Raw genomic sequence first — 21,413 nt, 5'->3', positions numbered from 1 at the left:
ATTGAAAAGTTCAGACTTAGAATATGAGGAGAGCACCTGGCCATAAATAAGACTGGAAATAAGGAGCAGGACACACGGCCTTTGTGGATCATGTTGCATTATTTGAATGTGACCTCATAAGAAAGCCAATATGTTTAAAAAATATATTTAAAAACCCTTAGAAAAATGTATCTCAAGCATGTGCCAAAATTTACTAATGTACTGGGTCACCTGGGTGGCTCAGTTGGTTAAGCGTCTGCCTTCAGCTCAGGTCATGATCCCAGGGTCCTGGGATCGAACCCCACGTCCGGCTCCTGGCTCAGCGGGGAGCCTGCTTCTCCCTCTCCCTCTGCCCCCCACCCCCACTCGTGCTCTCTCTCTTTTTCTCAAATAAATAGATAAAATCTTAAAAAAATAAACTTCTTTGCCTTCAGAAAGTGTTTAATGCATCTGCAAGTTGATGTTAGTGAGCTCTTAGCACCTCTCACTTTGGATGTTACCCTGACATACTAAACCATAAAATTAACATATAACTCATTCATTGTCACACTGATAGTTTCTATTTATTCCAGTTCACATGTTTATTCTATTTATACACACTTAATATATCACAGACTACCCTCTGCTTCTGCCCCTCCTCCCACTCATGTGCTCTCCCTCTCTCTCTCTTGCTCACTCACTTTCTAATAAATGAATCTTAAAAAAATTTACTAATGTACTAACGGGTAAATCAGCAAGTTGTTGGCACGATAAGAAATGCAGGTTTCAGGAAGGGTGTGGAATTGGAGGAGTGACAAATTTGGGGATCAGAATATGTACCAAGTCAGGGTGATTACCATTTCATTTCACAGATTCATAAAAGCATGACGGCCAAGGGCATTTTTTACACAGGAGGTCTGTAGAAGGATGATCTGAGATGCCAGGTGTGCAGACATAAGGTCAGAAGAAGAAAGATGATGAAGCAACTGATAGAGATACAACTTTGTCTAAAACTGGGGTAGCATGCTCGCTCACAGGAAGGCACTGATGCGACAAACAGAGACCTGGAAGGACACGAGCTCTGATTTCCAACATTGCTGGGTTTTTCCCCACAAGCTGGAGACACTTATGCACTTCTTCCATTTCTTACTTGAGGATATTTTATTTACCTTTTTGACACAGGGAAGAGTGTTTGGTCGGGATGAGCTACGATGTTTCATTTTAGAAAGATAACGGGGTCTGCAGTGTGGAGGATGGAGTGAAGGGGTCAGAACACATTTTCAGGAGTTACTGTGTAAACTGACAAAGGACTCAACTAAAGCAATGAGAGAAGATAAATCTTGGCTACACAATCTAACCCAAATCAGGAGTTAAACAGCACACCATTGGGGGAAAAGTCAGTTTGCTTTATGGCAAAGAAGAATCACCGTCTGTGGACTTGGCTTCAGTCTTCTCTGAAACCTGGCTGAGGTCATGCCAACAGCTACAGGGCAGGGTTGTGAATGAGAATTAAGGAGGGACAGAGCTAAGACCTGGGAGTACATGTATGAGGAGCCCTCATTTATGTGGGGGACATGGATTTGCATCCCTCAAAGAGTCATGCCACCCTGGAAGCCCTTTGCAGTGGTGTGTGCACCAGGGCTGCCTGTGGGTCCTATAGGGACAGCTCTGCAAATGACACCAAGGATGGTGGGGGACCAGTGGCACAGTGAACTAGCCTGCGCTCCGAGTTTGTCCAGAAACCATTCTGACTCTTCTTAAATGTGTGCATCCCCAGAGTTACTGAAAAATCCAGCTTAGGTCACCTCAAGAAGGAAGTAGTGAATTTCTTGCTAACCAAGCATGTGTGGGATTGGGCTGTAGAGCACTTTGTAACGTTGTATGGCCTTAAATAGCATTCAAGGACAATTAACTGTATGCCCATCATGATAGCACAATTTCCTTTGTTTTCTTTTTGGCTTATTATGTCTCTATATTATCCACAGGAAAAAGAATATTTTTACATTGTTGAAAACATAAAATAGAAGCCCTCTCACCTGCCCCAAAGACGGTCAGATAGTTGGCTGACTAATTCAAAAAAGTCTGGTAGAGCAGAAAATCGAAAGAATAACCCTTATATCATTGAAATGTTTTATTTCAACTCAAAAAGTCTAAACATACACATATTTATAAATATTTTCACTTAAGGATAAAGCTTTTGCTTTAAGTGTTGGTCCATGTGATTGGAGATCTTTAGAGCATATCTAGCATAAGTCCACCCATAATTCATTAGAAAAATTCTCATGGATTTACAGATGAGCAGGAACTTAGAGTCACTTGCAAAATAATCTAAGCAAATGACACTTCTAGGTTTTTATGATTTTCCTTTCTTCTGTGATTTTCTTGGTCGTATTTTATTTTTCCAAAACACTCCATCTAGTTACATTAGAAACAAATAATCTTTGGGACACCTGGGTGGGTCAGTTGGTTGGGTGACTGCCTTCGGCTCAGGTCATGATCCTGGAGTCCTGGGATTGAGTCCTGCATTGGGCTCCCTGCTCAGCGGGGAGTCTGCTTCTCCCTCTGACCATCCCCCCCTCATGCTCTCTCTCTCTATCTCATTCTCTCTCTCAAATAAATAAATAAAATCTTTCAAAAAAATAAAATAAAAAAAAGAAAAAAGAAACAAATAATCTTTATTGCAGTAATACTTCACCAGCCCATACTACAAAATTACATATCACAAGCAGAATAATTAGAATAATAAATAAACTGTCACAGATGGTCTTGAGAACAGACACAGACAATTTAACTTGTAAGGGCTGAACCTCACAGACACCCCAGGAAGTAATGTGCTGGACACGAGTGTTTATTATACTGAGGGAATCAGCCAAGGAGCTTTCCACAGGGAAGAGAGCGTGATGGCTAACTGGTTACATAAAAACATGTTCCCTGTTTACAAGTTATTTTCATGGTCTCATAATTAATGATAACCATTTTTCCTTTGGGTGATGATGAAACATAATTTTAACAAATCAGGAGATTTTTATTCTAGTATGCGCTGGGTCACTGGGCAGAGAAAAGGTCTAATTAATAGTAACGACTCTCTGAACCAGAAGACAAGCTATGTGCTCACTAGATAATTCACATATTCATAGAAAAAAAACAAAACCCTCAGTTGTCCAGATGAAAAAAATTCAAGGCACATCAGTTTGAAGAGTTTTAAATATCATCTCAAATTACATGGCTTGAAATAATAGATTTAAAATAATAAAATAATAAAATAAAATAATAGATTTAAAATCAATTCCTTTTAGTATTTATAGTTCAAATTATGACAATCGTTAGAGTCATGTAAGGTTTACATTGTGACCATTGCAGGGTCGGTGAGCTGCAAGATCTGGGCCTTTTGAGCCTTTCCAGAGCATTTACTGTGTTCCACGTTAGCAGCAAATGTGATGTCATTAATGGTGGTTTTAGGTCCATTACTAAAATAAAATTATATCCACTAAAAACTTGAACACATTACCATGAAAACAAAGCAAAATTACAAACAAAAATGAATGTGTTTAATTTATAATTAATATAATAAGAAACTAGCTTTAAATTTTGAAAAAAATCAACATTTCTGGTAATACTGATTCCTTCAGAAGCAATAAATATTTGTTCTTTTGGCTCTCATAACTCTTATTTTATATCCGTTTAACAGATCTGATCATTGTGCATTGTCATAGTTTTCTTTCTCCATTCATGTTCCTACCCTTCCTCCACCTCTGTAAACTATCAACTTACTCGTCTTAGTTTTTCCACTTTGTATGGAAGCTGGTACATAGTTGGTTTACTACTTGTGGATGCCTGTGTCCTAGATAAGATGCTGTCAATAGCTTTGGATACTGTTCTCTATTCAGCCAGGAAAGCTAACCGTGGCCACCTTTCAATTTGAGTATTGCCTTCCCTTAAAAGAAAAAAAAATTATATTTTTCTCTTTTTGCCAAGCGTGAGTTGTTTTATAGTTTGTTTGTTTGTTTTGGGAGAGAGTGTCAGCAGGGAGGGACAGAGGGAGAAAGAGAGAATCCCAAGTGGACTCCATGCTCAGCATAGAGCCCAACGCAGGGCTCAGTCTCATTACTCTGAGATCATGATCTGAACCGAAACCAAGAGTCCGACGCTTAACCAACTAAGCCACCCAGGTGCCTTGGTTTTTTTGTTTCTTAACCAAGCATTGGACAATGTAGCATGTAGACTGACTCATGCTTTTTCTGGACTGGGAGGAAAGAAAAGGGCATCAGTGGTCTTAGTCCTTGGAAACATTGTCCACATCAGGACTGGATTGGCAAAAGGGCAAAGAAAACATCCTGCCTTTGACCTCTGTGGAGTCCCTCATTAATTTTAGGGTTTTTTGTTAGATCACCTTGGTTGCCACAGGCATTCCCAGAAGTCTCTTGAGGGCAGTCTTCACCTCCTGATTCCTCAGACTGTAGACAACGGGATTAAGCAGGGGAGTCACCACAGTGTAGGTCACGGCCACAAACTGATCCTTGTCTGAGGCAGACTTGGATCTGGGCCTCAGGTAGATGATGGAGGCACAACCGTAGTGCACGAAGACCACCGTGAGGTGGGAGGCGCACGTTGCAAAGGCCTTTCTTTTTCCCTCAGCTGAGGGGATCTTCAGGATGGTGTTAAAGATGAAGCCGTAAGAGATGAGAATCAGCAGGAAAGGCACCATGATCACCAGGATGCTGAGGCTGAATAGAGCCAGTTCCTTCACATGGGTGTCTGTGCAGGCCAACCTAATAACAGGTGCCATGTCACAGAAATAGTGGTTGACCCTGTTGGGGCCACAAAAAGGCATGTCACAGATGAGGTTGGTGGCCACCAAAGCAATGAAGAAACCCGTGAGTCCGGACAGGGAAACCAACCCCCACCCTAACCTTTTGTTCATGATGAGTGTGTACCTCAGAGGGTGGCAAATTGCCACATAGCGATCATACCCCATCACAGCGATGAGAAAGCAGTTGGTGCAGGCAAAACCAAGGAAGAAGACGAGCTGGGTGGCACAGGCCACAAAGGAGATGCTCTTGGTGGCTGAGAGCAGGTGGACCAGCAGCTGAGGGATGATGACAAACGTATAGCAGGATTCAGAAAAGGAAAGAATGAACAGGAAACCATACATGGGAGTGTGCAGAGTCCGGCTGCAGCAGATAACAGCCATGATGGTGGCATTGGCCAGCAGGATTGTCAAGTACAGGAAAAGGAAGATGACAAACAGCAGCAGCTGGAGCTCCCCCAGGCTAGAGAAGCCCACCAGGACAAACTGTGTAACCATAGTGGTTCTATTGAAACTGTGCATCTGGACGACTTCTTTCTGTGAATGAGTTTGGGAGAGACAAAATGACAACCATCATTGTAATAAGAACATTTTTCCAATGCCTTCTCTTTCAGTATCACATTTCAGGCCCAGAATATTGATAGGTCTCTCCCTCTCTCTCTCCCCCTCTGCCTCTCTCTCTCTCTCTCTATCTTGACAAAGATACCCTCTTTGATGATTTTTACAAGAAATTATTAATCTCCAATAATGGGATAATGATTAACTGTATTATAGAAATAAACAAAGATTAAAAGAAGCAAGAAAAGAAGCAACTTCCATATTCCCAAAGACTATGTGAGGACATGAGAAAGTCTCCTACCATAATAAGAGAAAAAGCAAACTACTAAGCCATATTTATAATAAGATACCAAGCCATATTTATGATAAGATTAGAGATGATTTGGGTTTGCTTTCTAATATATTTTTATATTTTAAATATTTAACAATAAACATATTTTAATTTGATGATTCTAAATATACTTCACTTTTAGCCCAGAATATTTCCACCTCATTTTGTTGGGAAAGATACTGTCCAAACATAAATAAGAATGATTTACTACTTCCAAATATATTATTATTTTTCCAAAATAAGAAAAAAAGACTTTTGGAATATCCAGATATCTAAATTACACATGCCATTTATAACATCTGTTGGCGCAGATGATTACTAGGAGCATGATACACCTGTCCTCTGACCACTACCCGTCACAGTGGATGGCCTGCTAGGATAGGGGCAAGCAAGAAAAGCACATGTCATGGCCAAATACAATCAGCAGATGGGTGCAATGATAAAAGCAAACATTATTTTTAAAGTTCAAGAACAATTCCTGGTGAAGAACAGTCTAAGAATCCAACTCATCATTTGATCTTCATCAGAAGGCATCTTGGAGGTTTGGAACTGGAGTGGTGAGGTAAAGGAAAGGTAGATTTCTCATGTTGCATTGGGAAATACATTTCCACTATTCCTTTTAAACGGGGCTGTGTATGGCACTTCTGTTGTCAGAGGCAGAACAGTGACCTCACCAGCCCTGCTTTGCTTCAGGAAATAGACCATCTCACCAACGCTCTCTCCACATCACACAGTTGGAAATTTTTCTACCAGTGCATAGTTCAGTCAAGACACAGGAGGAAGGAGTAGTAATAGCCTCTTGAAAGCAGAATTTCTCAGGGTCTAACTTCAAACATTTCCTTCCCTTAATTTTATAGGGTGCCATTTTATAACACATGCTTTCACTCAGAGGGAGATGTCTATCATGTCTAAGCTATTTTATTGCTAGAAATGTTAGCAAAATACAAATAGCACCTATTTCATAATAAAATAACATCCAGAGCCCTAATCATCTTACTTTCAGAATCAGGTTCAGGAACTTAGGAGAAACCCAGTATACTTGCACCTCACAACATCTCTCAACTTGTTGGCTCCTCCAATGACTATAAAGTATAAGGAATAGCTTCATGTGATGCACTGTGCACATTCACTCTTCATCATCTCTGCTGTAGCTCCTTTGCTTAGGCAGTTCCACACACCTGCCATTGTCACCCTTTCCCTTTGTATGGCACTTTGCAGAAAACAAGATGTTATCATGTAAGCTACCTCATTTTGGCCCTCACCACCCAGTAAACCGCACAAGTGTCTTTGTATCCTTGTTATAGGTAAGGCAAGTGCACCAAGTGCCCTCTCCTGAGCAGAGTACCATGGAAGCCTCCTTGTCTTTGCACTTAAGGGGTTAAATTGAACTCATCTCCCATGTTTGTTTCCCTCTCTAGACTATTAGCTTCTTATAAGCAGGGATGAACTTTTTTTTTTATTAATAGCTGAATCCCTAGCATAAAGCATAATTTCTAGTTTATCATAGGCTCATTTTTTAAATCTGAAGAGAATATTAAAAAACTAAATAATATGCTCAAGTAGTAGGGTCAGTACCAAAATTTAAGTCTTCTAACTTCTAATCCACTTTCTACCCAACATATTTCTTTTAGATTTTTAAAAAAATTTATTTATTTGAGAGAGAGAGAAAGAGAGAGTGAGTGCATTGGCAGGAGAGAGGGGTAGAGAGAGAAGCAGACTCTACACTGAGCAGGGACCGATGCAGGACTCAATCCCAGGACCCTGGGATCATGACCTGAGCTGAAGGCAGACACTTAACCGGCTGAGCCACCCAGGTGCTTCCCACCATATTTTATGCTACTGCCATTTTATGACAGACTCTGTCCCGCACACTTTTTCCAAGGGACTAAGGCAGGCATGGTCCCATGCTGCTTATTCAAGTAAAAACTCATTTTGCCCTTGCAGATTTTTCTGGAATATTCCAATTTTAATTTTTGAATTTTCCTGAATTATCAGATTTTATAATATGTGATTTATTATCTCTAAACCTTAGGTTAGGAGATGAGGAAAAAAAAAAAGAATAGGAGCAAGAAAAGTCAAAGATGCGGTGAACACACTCAAAGTTAGGGAAGATCAAGGATGTTGCTTAATTTTAATAACAGTTTTGTGACTCAAACTGTTTTCACCATCTCCCTAAAGCATCAGCATCTTTTTCTGTGATTCAAGCAAGAATTTGATTATGTCTAAGATAGTCCCTGTTCTTGGCCACAACTATAGTGTTTATACGTTTTCTCATGCTGTTTCATATACTTGTATGGCCTGTTGTTTTCTGTATCTGAATACTCATCATGACCCACATCCTCCAATAAACCTTCCCTGACTATTAGAGTCCACACAGATGCTTTTCCTCTTCCTAACATTTAGAGATCTTGAAATCATACTTCTATGGTGAATAGGTTGGATATTATCTTGTAGTACTATATATATGTTATATATAATATATAGATTATTATATATACCATATATTCTATACTAAATACTACATATTTATAGTACATTATACGCAATATAGTACATTATACTATATATTATATAAGTATAGAACATAGTACATAATACCATGTAGGGTATAGAATATATATAGTATATAGTAACACACACGCACGTATACACACCTTCTATAGACTGTTTCTTTGGGACAGGGAACATAGAAATGTATTCTGGATAATCTACAGCCCCCACCAGAGTACAGGGTACATAATAGACCCTTCAAACAAAAACTTAATAAGTGATGGCATGCTTTAATTCTCCTTTTGTTTCTGAGTTTTCTCATAGACTATTAATTTTTCCCTAGAATGTATTCTCTGCTCTTCTACTATAATCCATATCATTCCTATTTTTTTTTATTATTCTCAAAGTCATCTTAAAAAGAATAGAAATCTACACTGATAAACTTTCCTGCCCCACCCCTGTTACTTCTTTACTTCTGAGATTTCTCAGCATTTCAATTTGATGTAAAGTGTGGTATGTGTGCATATATATTTTGTTTGTGTGTGTATGCAGACTCAATCAGAGTGGATGCTTCTTTCATTTCAAGAAAAAGGCAAATCAAGTTTTACTTTGGTGCAGAATCTTTTTTTCATAATAACAAAAACTATTATGCAAATACATTCAAATTTGAAATCCTTGGTGGAAAATGTTTCTTCAGATAGTAACTGACAAAAGAAATACCCTTACCCACTTACGTTCAAGCAATCAAGAACGTTGACATATGACTTTGGGTTTAATGGCTCACAGTCTTGTAGATCTTTTGAATGTTGAAAGAAGCAGCAGTACAAGGTCACTTGTAAAAGCAATGACATCTGTCCTGAAAGATTAAGTGATTGAGAAAAAAATGGACTGAAACATTTCATGAAGAGTTTATCTGGACACTTAGATGTCCAAACCTTTTTGAATCTTAAATAAGTGGTTGAAAATAGCCCATTCTATATTCCTATGTCAATTCAGATTCTATAATTAAGTTGGGAGAGTATTTACAGCCTTCTGGGATTCTAAGGCCTAAGGCCCTCTGAGACCTCGGGGAGCTGGTGGGAAACAAAATAAATGGCTGAATGTGGACAAAGGCATCTTATCTGATAAATAAGTATTCTTTAGCATTGGGTGGGGGGAGTTTAGTTACTTCAAGACAAAAAGTTTACAAAACACTGAGATGTCAAGAGAAACCAAGTTTTCCAACCCCAAAATTTACATGAAGACTGATTTGATAAAGTATAAGAGGAAAAGGCCATGTTGGTGATTATGTAGGAAATCTCTGTCTTCTCTACCCAAAGCCTGAATAAGTCAGACAATTGGGTTTTAAATGTCCTTCAGGGAATTATTGTTAAAGGAAAGACTTTTATTCAGCAACCATTCATAGAGTGCAGTGATTTGCAAAACATGACATTAGGAATCACAGTGACTCAAAGATAAATAGATCATACTGATCATTCTAATTAAGCAGGGAAGACAAATACAAGCATAACTATGTACAACAAGAGGCATGCTGAAGCATGTGCCAGTGAACATCAGGACAGCTAGAAAGATGACCACCTCCCAGTGAAGATTCTCGAACACAACCAGGGCTGAGATTTGTCCCATGACTTTATGAACAAAAACATTAGGAATAAGAAAGTTAAGTGGAAACTACTAGATGTTTTGTGACAGGACATTCAAGGGGGAAGGAGTGAGGAGGAAAGCTGAGCACCCTTATTTCTGGCAGTAACCAACCTGGATATTCCAGCAAATCATTCTTCTGAAAACAACTAAAATTACTGGGGAAATATTTTTTAAATATTCATAAATAACAAACTGAAAAAAGATTCCTATACTAGGAATTTTCAGGTCAAAATCTGAAAGAAAGCAAGAATCTAGAGAGATGGGTGGAGTGCTGGAAGTTCCTTCCACACTGAGGACATTTACTTATCTGGAAGGAATGACAAACCCAAGTTGTTCATTTGAGGGAATCACAGGATGACACCAACAGAAATTAAAGTCCAACACTCTCTAAATGAGGGTCAAAAAGTAGATCTTCTACTTTAAGCTGTAACTGAAGGATGCTGCCTTAACATAAGCATGAAGCAGAACTAAGCTCACACCTTAGCTCCCTGTTAGGAGGTACTAGTGGTAAAATTACCCCGAAGCTGACCAAAGGCATGGGTCAAGGTGGGGAAAATACATCCATTCAAGAGAGGTGTGAACAGTCGGCATTTATTCTAATTTACAGCTCAAATTTGTATCTCAACTTGGCCTAAGAAACCTTGAGCTCTGCTTTTAATTTGTAGTTGATCTAAACTGGTAAATTTATTGAGAATCTAAACTGGTAGTCCCTCTAAACATCTACCAGACACAAAAACAGATTATCTCTGGAGAAAGGAAACTCTGCTTAGCTTCTAGAAAAGAACAAAACAGAAATTACAAAAATAAAAATATCTCTTCACAGATGGCATGATTGTCTACATAGAAAATCCCATAGAATAGATCAAAAAACTCCTGGAACTAATAGGTGATTAAAGCAAGATCTCAGAATATAAAATTAATATACAAAAGTCCATTTTGTGAAATTATAAAATACTGAGGAAAGAAATAGGAGATTTCAATAAATGGAAAAATATTCTATGTTCCTGGATGGGAAGACCATAGTGTTAAGATGCTAGCTCTTCCCAACTTGATCTATAAATTCAAGGTATTCCCAATCAAAATCACAAGTTATTTTATGCATATCAAGAAACTGACCATCAAGTTTGTATGGAAAGGCTAAAGACCCAGAATAGTCAACACAATATTGTATGTTAACCACATTTTCTGATTTCTGTATCTGTTGTTTTAACATTTGGGACCTTCACCAGGGAGGGACTGCCCTCCCTGGGGTTAGAGGATTCCAATTCCTGGAGACAACAGATGGCTTTCCTTAGAGCATGTGCAAACAATCTAGGGCCCATACTCCCAAAATATCTGTTTTTTCAGGCTCTTTACATGATTTCCCTATGCTGATTATCTCAGGGCCAAGCACCAGAAACTAGGGATGACCCTACACCCAGGAGCTCCCCGAAATTATTAAACTGGCCAGTCCTAAACCTGCTTAGCCTGCTTACCCTGCCTTGCCCATTCCTTCCCATGAAAACCAAAACCAAAAACAAGAACAAAAACAACAACAACAAAAGGAGGGGATCTTTCTCGGGTCCCCTAACCCTCTCTGCCTATGACTCAAGTCAGTGTTTCTTGGTATAGCCCTGAGTGACATGGTGTGCCCCCTCCCCACGGGAACTGTGTGTAATAAACTATCTTTTCAATGGCAATTATCTCCTGATTTGTTGGTCTGTCTGGATAAAAATAAAATCTACATTTTAAAATGCATTAAAAGAGAGGAATAACGTTGGAAGACTCATACTACCAGACTTTAAGACTTACTATAAAGTAACAGTAATCAAGACGGCATGGTATTAGTGAAGGAAGAGACAAAGAAAAAGAAAGAAGCTATCCTGCCATGAAAAGACATTGAAGAACCTTAAATGCATATTGCTAACTGAAAAAAGTCAATCTACAAAGGCTACACAATTCTGGAAGAAAACACTGAAAAGTCAAGAGGTTGAGACCCATGGAGTCCGAGGACAAAAATACAGTTCATGGACCACCAAGGAGTGGCAGGCTGAAGAACTCCCCAAGCTTTTGGGTTGAGATCCACAAAGGGAACACAATAGGAATGAGACAAACAAGAAATAGATCAGCCAGCCTTCTCAGAGCCTGAGCCCAGTTTCAAATAGCCTCAAATCCTGGCAGACCTGAACCAAGACTTCTTCTAATATCTGACCTCCATTGGTCCTTATTCTGACCAGTAGATCATGTGGCATTCTGGGTCCCTTGGGATGTGCCTAAGTGTACAAACAGTTTCTAAGAACCCCACAAGGTCTGGATATTTTACTTTATCCAGTGCACAGGAACTTTGGTAAATGGTGGTGGTCCCTCTGGGAAATACTGGGTCAAGATTTTCAGGATACAATTGTGGTTGTGTTGCAGGGTCTTTCATCAAAATTACCCATCTTCTCTCATAATAAGGAGGTTCAGGTTTGGGAATTGGTGTAGTACTGAAATTTAGGTAAATGGCCATGAATTACCACACTGTAACTTGCACAGCCATCCATCCATCAGACATAGAATACTATCAAGCAGTTTATTGATTGGCTGCTGATCTATTTTATTGCTAGAAATCCCTTAGTCAGACATTTCCACAGATCTTTGCAGGTCATAACACTAATCATCATCCTAAACTTCAATTTATATTGTTTATTGTCCACATCTTATTTCTGACAGTTCTGTGTGGCCCCTGGAGTTCCATTCTCCAGAATAATATTACTCTCTTTGACATCAGTGAACTCAATTGCTGTGCAGTATTTCCACCATCATCTCTAGTCTACAATAACAATTACCATAGAACTCTTTAAGGATGTTTATATTCTTATCACCACTACATTTTATAAACACAGCCGGGTCCCTTAGGTGATAGTGATTAGTGGTTGGATGAGGAGCTTTTCTATAGTTTTTCTATCCCAACACATTCATTTCCCAAAGCTTTTGGATTCCTTTATGGTGTATTACAAAAACAGTGGCATATCCAATTTGTTAACCATATGTCAATATTTAGTTCAGACTTCAGTTAGTTATTCTAGGATTGATGCCATTTCTGGATGCATGAGTCAACAAATTAAATTCTGAATCCTGGTGGGGCGCCTGGGTGGCTCAATGGTTGGGCGACTGCCTTCAGCTTGGGTCATGATCTTGGGGTCCTGGGATCGAGCCCCACATCAGGCTCCCTGCTTGGCCGGAAGCCTGCTTCTCCCTCTCCCACTCCCCCTGCTTGTGTTCCCTCTCTCGCTGTCTCTCTCTCTGTCAAATAAATAAATAAAATCTTAAAAAAAAATTCTGAATCCCTGTTGAGTGCTCCTATATCAATGAATTAAATGGGATTGAAATTGATGTTTCTTCTCCTCTGGCCTAAGATCATAATTCTTCATAATTCTCTTCTGCATAGGGACATGGCCTCCGAACTCCCACTGACACAAATTGGCAGAATTTGTAGGTATTTGTTTTCGTTTTTTGTGTTCAAGCTACCCCAGAACAAGCCTTGTACCTCTCTATCCAGATTGCATTGTGATCTGGTTCCTGTTGTAGGCCTACAAACAAAGTTAGGTAATGGGGCAACTAGCCCAGGTGCAACCACAGAGTCTTTTATGCAGAGGACCGTTGATTCCCTTAGATGTGTATGTATGGGGGTAGGGGTGGTATCTTCCTCAACAGACAAGGGTGGTTCAGGGGAATTGGAGGCTCAAGATCTCAGCCTCACTTAGATCAGCTGAAACGTATTCATCCCGTGTCTCATGCCTCATGTCTTATTTAGCTTAAGAGCTCTGGTCAGGTTGATCTTTAAAAGCTAAATATACCTTCAGATTATGGATTTCACCCTTAGTGATAAGCTGTCCTAAGACTCCAGATGATGTGGACTCCTTCACATCTGTTAAAAGGGCATTCTGATTTTCCACGCATCTTTCAAATTGTGTATTCATTACTTGTAACTTTGTTTTTGTGTGTGTTCATTCTACGATTGTAAAAATGCCAGGATCTTAAAGATTCTTTATAAGTCACTGTCATTACCGTGCCATCTAAATGAAAGCACATGAGTGCCTGATGCCGTGGCCTCCCTCCATAATTCAAACTATGCCACACTGGTGCTTACCTGAGTAAGTGAAATGGTGTTAGATGTCAGGATGAACTCATCCCTTTTCACACTACTAAGGGGGTTGTCTGTGTACTCTTAAATAGACAAGTAACCCAGTCCTAGAACCCCATGTTTTTTTCTCAGGTCATTTCTGTTCCAAGTCATTGTATCAGCCAAAGTCCCAGTGGAAAATAAATAGCACGTTAAAATTGAGGAAATTCAAGGCATAGGAGAATTGCATAGACTATGGAGTTACCTGGAGTTAGCAGCATCCTAGATGTTATATCCTTCATAATTGCATTGAATTACTATAATTCATACAGGTCAGCTTTTTGAGGAAGAAGGCGGGTGAGAGATCTGGAGTGGATCTGTATATTCTAAACATCAGCATGATATTAATTCTTGTTCTTGGCAAGGATAGTATAATAAAAGAAAATTTCAGGCCATTATCTGGACCGTAGATTTTGCTTTTCGTGTAATAGTACTGTATATGTTGGCGCATAGCCCTTTGATCTGCCGTGCTTCCCTGTGGGAAACGTATATTTACCTGTCTGTCTCATTGACATCAAACTTGACCACAAGATTTGCTTTGGCTAAGAAATGTAAACATTGGTGTGGGCCATGTCTTAGCAGAAGCCTTAAAAACTATGGACTGGATCTACCTGTCCTTTTCCCTGCTACAGTGAGAGCAGTGGGAGACAGATAAGGGCTGTTTCTTCAGCCTGGATCCCAGAAAAGAGGAAGCAGAGCTTAATGCAGAGGCGTAGCCACCTGATACCCAAAGACAACATGCTCAAGAAATAAACCTTTGAAGTTGTAAACCATTTAGAATTTAGAAATGTTTGTTACTATAGCGTAGTCTCTATAATGCAAAAAAAAAAAATAGTCAAGGCTTACAAAAAACAAACAAAGAAATATAGCGCTAGCTGTATTAAAATGTGATATTTAGGCTTTATAGCAAAAAACATTACCAATGATAAGGGGTTTGGTTTATAATATATATAGGTTAATTCATTAGGAAGCTACCATAATTTGAACATATATATGTATAATATTTATGTAACATTGTATATAAATATTAAGATAACTAAGGGAAGAAATAGAAAATCCATAGTCATTGTAGGAAGTTTAACACACATTCTTGGTCACTGATATAAAAAGTAGAGCACAGATTAGTAAGGATACAGAAGCCCTGAACAATGCTAAACTTTTTATTTAGGAAAAAAATAGCAAAATGCTTCATCTAACAATTGCAGAATGTATATCCCCTTCAAAGGCACAGGGACATTTACTACAAGCTGGACAATAAAGTAATTTCAACTCACATCAAAGGATTAAAATCACACAAAACATGCTTTTAGCCTATAGTGTGTGCATATGAATAACAACAATGAAATAAAACCCCACAAGGCCAGACAAGTTTATTCATTTTGCTCACTGATCCACGTCCGGTGCTAGAAAGATGCATGGTAGGTAACAATCAATAAATATTTGCTGAATAAATAAATACATAGAAAGTATAACTGGAAAATCCCCCATATGTTTGGAAGTTAGGAAGTATACTTCTGAGTAACTACTAGTTTAAGAATTCTTTAGTGAGAAAATATTTTTAAAATATTGCATAGGAAACTTGTGAGATCCAGCTACAATAGTACTTAGAAGGGAATCCACAGCCATAAATACCTACGGCAGAAAGGAAGAGGGACTGAAAGCTACTTGCATAGCCTTAAAATCATACATTAGAAAAAAGACCTAAAAACAAAGAGTATAAAAAGGGAAAAGAATGGTTATGGTACAGGTAGGGATTAAAATAGTTTAAATAGAAAAGAAACTTAAAGTAGAGATGATTAGCAAAGTCAAAAATTGTTCTGAGAAAAACTGATATGATAACTCTCCAGTAAGGCTGATCACAGACAGAGAAATTCAATAAATGTTATTAGAAATGATAAAGGGGATATGACCACAGATGCTATGAGGAATAACATGTTAATAAGAGCATACTGGGAAGAATGTTATATCTCCATTTATGAAAGTTAGGTGAAAGTTAATCAAGTCTCAGTAAAATAAACCTTAACGTGATCTATTCTGGAAGATATGAGCATTTATTTAAACATTAAACAATTTAATCATTTATAAGCCATTCGATAAAGAAATAACCAGGCCCAAATGGCCTCCACAATTTCAATGATTCACAAATTCTTCAGAGAACATGAAGAGAGAATACTTCCCAAGTCATTTTATGAGACCAGTGTGATCCTGATATTAAAACTCAATGATGGGGGGCGCCTGGGTGGCTCAGATGGTTAAGCGTCTGCCTTCGGCTCAGGTCATGATCCCGGGGTCCTGGGATCGAGTCCCGCATCGGGCTCCCTGCTAGGCGGGGAGCCTGCTTCTCCCTCTGCCTCTGCCTCTCTCTCTCTCTCTCTGACTCTCATGAATAAATAAATAAAACATTTAAAAAAAAAAAAACTCAATGATGGGTTATATAACGTCAGATGGGACCTGTAAGAGAAGTGGAAAGTTCATACCTCTGTGTATAGACACACACACGCTCATGCATGCACATACATGGGCACACACACACACACCCACATGCATGGATACACACTCACATGCATGGACACACACACACACACCCATGCACGCACATGCACGGGCACACGCACGCACATGCATGGACACACACTCACATGCATGGACACACACACACACCCATGCACGCATATGCACGGGCACACGCACCCACATGCATGGACACACACACACATACCCATGCATGCACATGCATGGACACACACTCACATGCATGGACACACACACACACACATACCCATGCACACATGTGCACGGGCACATGCACGCACATGCACATTAGCACATAACGGATATTCGCACTATTTTAAAAGATAACATGGCCTACATTGAGTTTAACCCCCAAAATGCAAGGGTTGTTTTTTTTTTTTGACATTAGAACAATTGTAATATAATTTCCCACCTTTAATTAAAGAATGATGATAAAAAATAATCATTCATAAAAAGAAATTGTATCAAACCAGAAATTGTAAGCTATCTCTTAATCTGGTGCATATACAAAGAATCTAGAACAGAAATCTAATAGTAAAATGTCAGAAACTTTCCCTTTGAGATAAATACCAATAGCCCATTAATACCACTTCTATTCAATATTTCACATGATGCTCCAGAGAATATAATAAAAGGATAAAAAGAAATAAAAGGAATAAAGATTGGAAAAGAAGAATCAAATTGTCATTACTTGTAAATGATGCTATTATGTGTGTAGGAGTCCAAAAGAATTTACAAAGAATTTATTTGAATTTGTCAGAATATTTAACAATTTTATTAGATTAAAAAAATTGTTTTACAGATCTATTGCATTTCCAAAAATTCCAACAAGGAATTTGAGGGGAAAAAAGACACCATTTTAAAATCCTCAAAATAAAAATAAATCTAAAAAATTATATGCCAGACTTCTGCAGGGAAAATTACAAAATCTTATTACGAGCAGTTAGAGAAGAGCTATATTAAGGAAGACATGGCAGACTTATGCATGTGAGGACACAACACCTGATCCAAGCTGTATTTCACATCCCTGGGCTAGAGAAGTGTTCATGCTGTGATGCTTAGGACAAACGGTTAATACAGAGGGAGGAATTCCAACAGCATTTATGCAGAATTCACTGTTTTTAGGCACTGTTATAACCTTACATTTATTAATTCAACATAATCCTCACATCAACTTATCATATGAATAAAACTGTATCACAATTTAATACATGAGGAAAGTGATAGACAGAGAGGTTAAGTAACTTGCCTAAGGTCACACAGCTGCTAAGTAAAGGAGCTGGACCCAGACAGGAAGGCTACAGAATTCACGCTCTTACTCTGTACACTGTGTCCCCCTCATATGAGTTAAAGAAAAGAAAGGAAAAAGTATGACCTAGTGAAATAGTGAAAAATTGTGAAAGAAATACAAGGACAGTCAATCTATAGGTGAAGAAAGGCAAACGAGCAAGATATGAGTAATGATAAAAAATATTAACTAAAGTAAAATATTTTGTCCATTTTACTGGCAAAAGTAAAACAGCTGATACTTTCATTTTTGGCAAGGATGCTGAGCCTTGGTTGTCGTGGATTGCTGTCGGGGGGTGGACAGCTGCACTTTTCTGAAGTCACTTTGGCATTAGCAAACTAAAACAAGCATGATCCTGCTCCTCTGCTCAGCAACCCCGCTTCAGTCCCTGCTAGCAAGAATCCCCAGTCACTTATGAATAATACTGGCTATCATTTGTCGTCCTGATATTGGTCAGGAAATTACTGACAGCTTTGCACACGTTGTCTTATGTAATCCTTATGACCATTTCTGTGTTAATTCAGTTGCTTACACAACGGAACATTTTTCTAAAATATTTTTATATAGTGGCTATACTTTCTTTTTTTGAATTTCTTTTTCACTCGTGTTTTTTATTTTTTAATTGGCTTTACTTTTATAGTATTTTTTCTATATTTATATTTCTATAAAGAAGTAATTATTTTTATGTGTTTAAATATTTTTGCTCATTTTGTCCCTTATTTTAATTAATAGCTAATTGATATTGTAGAAATCATTTATACACTAAAATCATTTCCTTTGTTTACTACTTCTGCTTTCATGTTTTAGAGAGCTCCTCAAGATCGGACGTATTTACTTAAATTGTCTTTTAAATTTACTATATTTAAAAATATTGTAACAGCTGATCAATTTTTAGAATAAACTGTGTGAGATAAAAATCTAACTGGCATCCTTTTAATATCAAATGATGTGCACTTCTTTTAAAATAACCCTTCCTCAATTATGTTGCTGCATAATAATATTATTTTGGGATTTTCCATTCTGTGCTTTGATCTGTGGATCTAATTTTCTTTAATATTACATTAATTTAATGATTATCATTCATTTTGCATTTTACTTTTTGGCAGAGTAACACTTACCACTGCTTTTTTCAGAATACCCTTGGATATTCATCTGCAATTAGTCTTCCCTTAGAAATGCAGGGGCATTTATCACACTATCAAAAAATAGATATTTGATTGGAACTGATTTGAAGTTAAAGATGAAATAGGACTAATTGGTAACTCTACAGAATTGGGACATCTGATCCTTGTACATAGCGTGTTTCTGTATTTACTCAGGTTTTATTCTGTATCCCTCAGAAAAGAGTTTTCTTTATATTTCAATAAAGTAAAAATTTTATTTTAATAGGTCTTGACTAGAAATTGTTAAATGTATCTCTAGATGTTTTGTGAGGTAAATAATTTATTTTTCCCATATTTGCAAACCCCTTCCGTTGACCTTCTCCTCAGCTGTGTTGAGCCCCAGGAGGAGCACATATATCCCAGATCTGCCCCTTTCCTCCTCAGGTCCTCATTTGCAGGCTATTTAAGGATTTGCTCTTAAACTTTCAGAGCCCTGTGGACGCAGACCGGGCAGCCAGCACATCTCTCTGCTCCCCCGCATGCACTCTACGGAGCTCACATCTCCTACAAATTCATTCTGAGCTGTTGCTCCGCTGATTGCTGACAGTGATGTCTCTTGGTCTCTTGCCAAGCAGAGACACAACATCTGCTCTGTAGATGTGTTATCATATCCCCTGGGAAAGATTACTGCATTGCACTTGACACAAGCTCTTTCCACCTTGCTCATAAAGATTCATCAGGGGAAATGAGCAGCTTTCTTGACTGAGACATACGAAGGAAAAAGCCAAAGCAAAAAGCAAAATCATGTTCCAAAAGGTTTTCCATAAAGGAAAGTTCGAGATAAAGTGGAATCGCGGGGAAAATCACCTCAGGAAGGACAGAAGTTTTTCGGGGAAAAGATATAGGGAGTCGTCTCAAGGAGCATGGAATGAGTTTGAATTAACACATGAAGGCTGAGGCAGTGCAGAAGGGATAGGAATAATCTGCTACAAGATGGGCATGTCTGGAGCCCTGTTTTTGCCATGGGCTGATCTCTCTCGTCCTCTTAGACATACATGGTCTGTATTTCTGGTCCCTGGGCTCAGAGCCTCATTGAGAAGGTGAAGTTGTGCCACAGTCACATTTTAATTGCCAGGAGAGAAGGAGAGGAGGGTGGTACGCATACAAACGTGTGCAGAGTGCTTCTCTGAGCAACTGTCTTTTCAAATGAAGATGTCCTGGCAAGATGTGCAGAGCTAAGCTGGCCCACACAAAATTCCATCTCTTATTGCACAGTGACTGGTTTTCTGAAAATGTGTGAAATTACTGATAATATCTCATTAAAATCATCAAGAGAGATGAGAAAAGCATCAGGAGTTTAGGAAAAAAATGATGTGTTGAATTTTTTCTCTGAGTATAAATACCTAGTCAATCTGATCAACTCAACCTGTGAATGTTAATATTGTTATAAATTAATGAATAGGAAAACAAAAATTTTCATTTTAAAATAATCTTTCACTGACTTCTATGGAACAGAACTCTGTGAGGTGGAAGGCTCTTCGTTGCCTGGGCTCAAACTGACTCTTCCCTCCTCAGCACGAATGCCTCTGTGGGGTGCGGGGGGGCAGTAACTGCTGTCTAGCCATAGTTCACTCTCCTCTAGTCTGGAGATATCTTAGGTTGATATGCTCAAAATTACATTCTCTTGAATAACGGTTGGCCTGCTCCATGTTAGAGGGTGTCCTAGAACATCAGTCTTGATGCACAAGGCCAGCCCGAGAGGCCACAAATCCACTTGCAGTGTTATTACATTGTGTTACAGCCAAGGTCACAGATATTCCCTGAGCCCTAATTCTGCCTCGGTTTGGCCTTTCCCATGATGTATTCATGGACCACGATAATGAATGGAAACAAAGAAACAAACATGAATTTTTGTTATTGGCTGAATTTATGACTGTAAACTCAGCTGAAATAATACCTTAGTCTGAAGGCCTAAAGGGCTTTGCTTTCTCACTAAAGCCAACCCCAGATCTGAAGATCTTACCACTTTCCTGCAAGATACAAAGGACTACAGAGTGTGTGTGTGTGAATGTGTGTGAAAGAGGAAGGAGAGGATGTTCAGTTCTAACTCATGAGGTCAGGCCCAAGGTCAAATGAATTCTTTGGTCACATAAAAAAAGAGTAAGGATGAAGTGTCAGGAGAATCATCTAACACATGTGACCTTTTAACACACAGTGACCCTACCCACTTATCAGTGTTCTGGTATCTGCCTCCAAGTAGCAGTGTCCATGAGTCATGGACAAGACCAGAGGAAAAGGGGGAGGTTTTCTTATGCCTCCACCCCACAGTACCTATCATATTAGGATGGGGATGAGTGACACACTATGAGGTGAAGGCCATTTGTCTCATCCATGGGAGTTTATCTTTTCCACCTGGCATAGTCTTCTGCTGCTGGAGATGAATACATATGCATTCTACCCTCTATTAATTAAAAAGGTCATATCTTCATGAGAGGTCATGTGAGAGCACTGCAGGGACCTTAATAAAGGAAGCAGATGATGTGGGGTCAGTATTAATT

General features: G+C 38.7%; 1 protein-coding gene across 1 annotated transcript; it reads right to left on the bottom strand.

Annotated features, from left to right (window-relative positions):
• Window positions 1-4,339: 4,339 nt before the first annotated feature.
• Window positions 4,340-5,287, bottom strand: LOC116627460 (olfactory receptor 10T2). The gene has a single exon (XM_032397223.1). It carries the CDS (start codon window positions 5,285-5,287, stop codon window positions 4,340-4,342), a length of 948 nt encoding a protein of 315 aa, XP_032253114.1.
• Window positions 5,288-21,413: the final 16,126 nt, after the last annotated feature.

The sequence above is a fragment of the Phoca vitulina genome, unplaced genomic scaffold, assembly GCF_004348235.1.
Source record: "Phoca vitulina isolate PV1807 unplaced genomic scaffold, GSC_HSeal_1.0 scaffold97, whole genome shotgun sequence".
In the NCBI taxonomy this organism is placed as follows: domain Eukaryota; kingdom Metazoa; phylum Chordata; class Mammalia; order Carnivora; family Phocidae; genus Phoca; species Phoca vitulina.
Note: the sequence above shows the minus strand (reverse complement) of the source record. Positions and strands in the feature narration are given on the sequence as shown.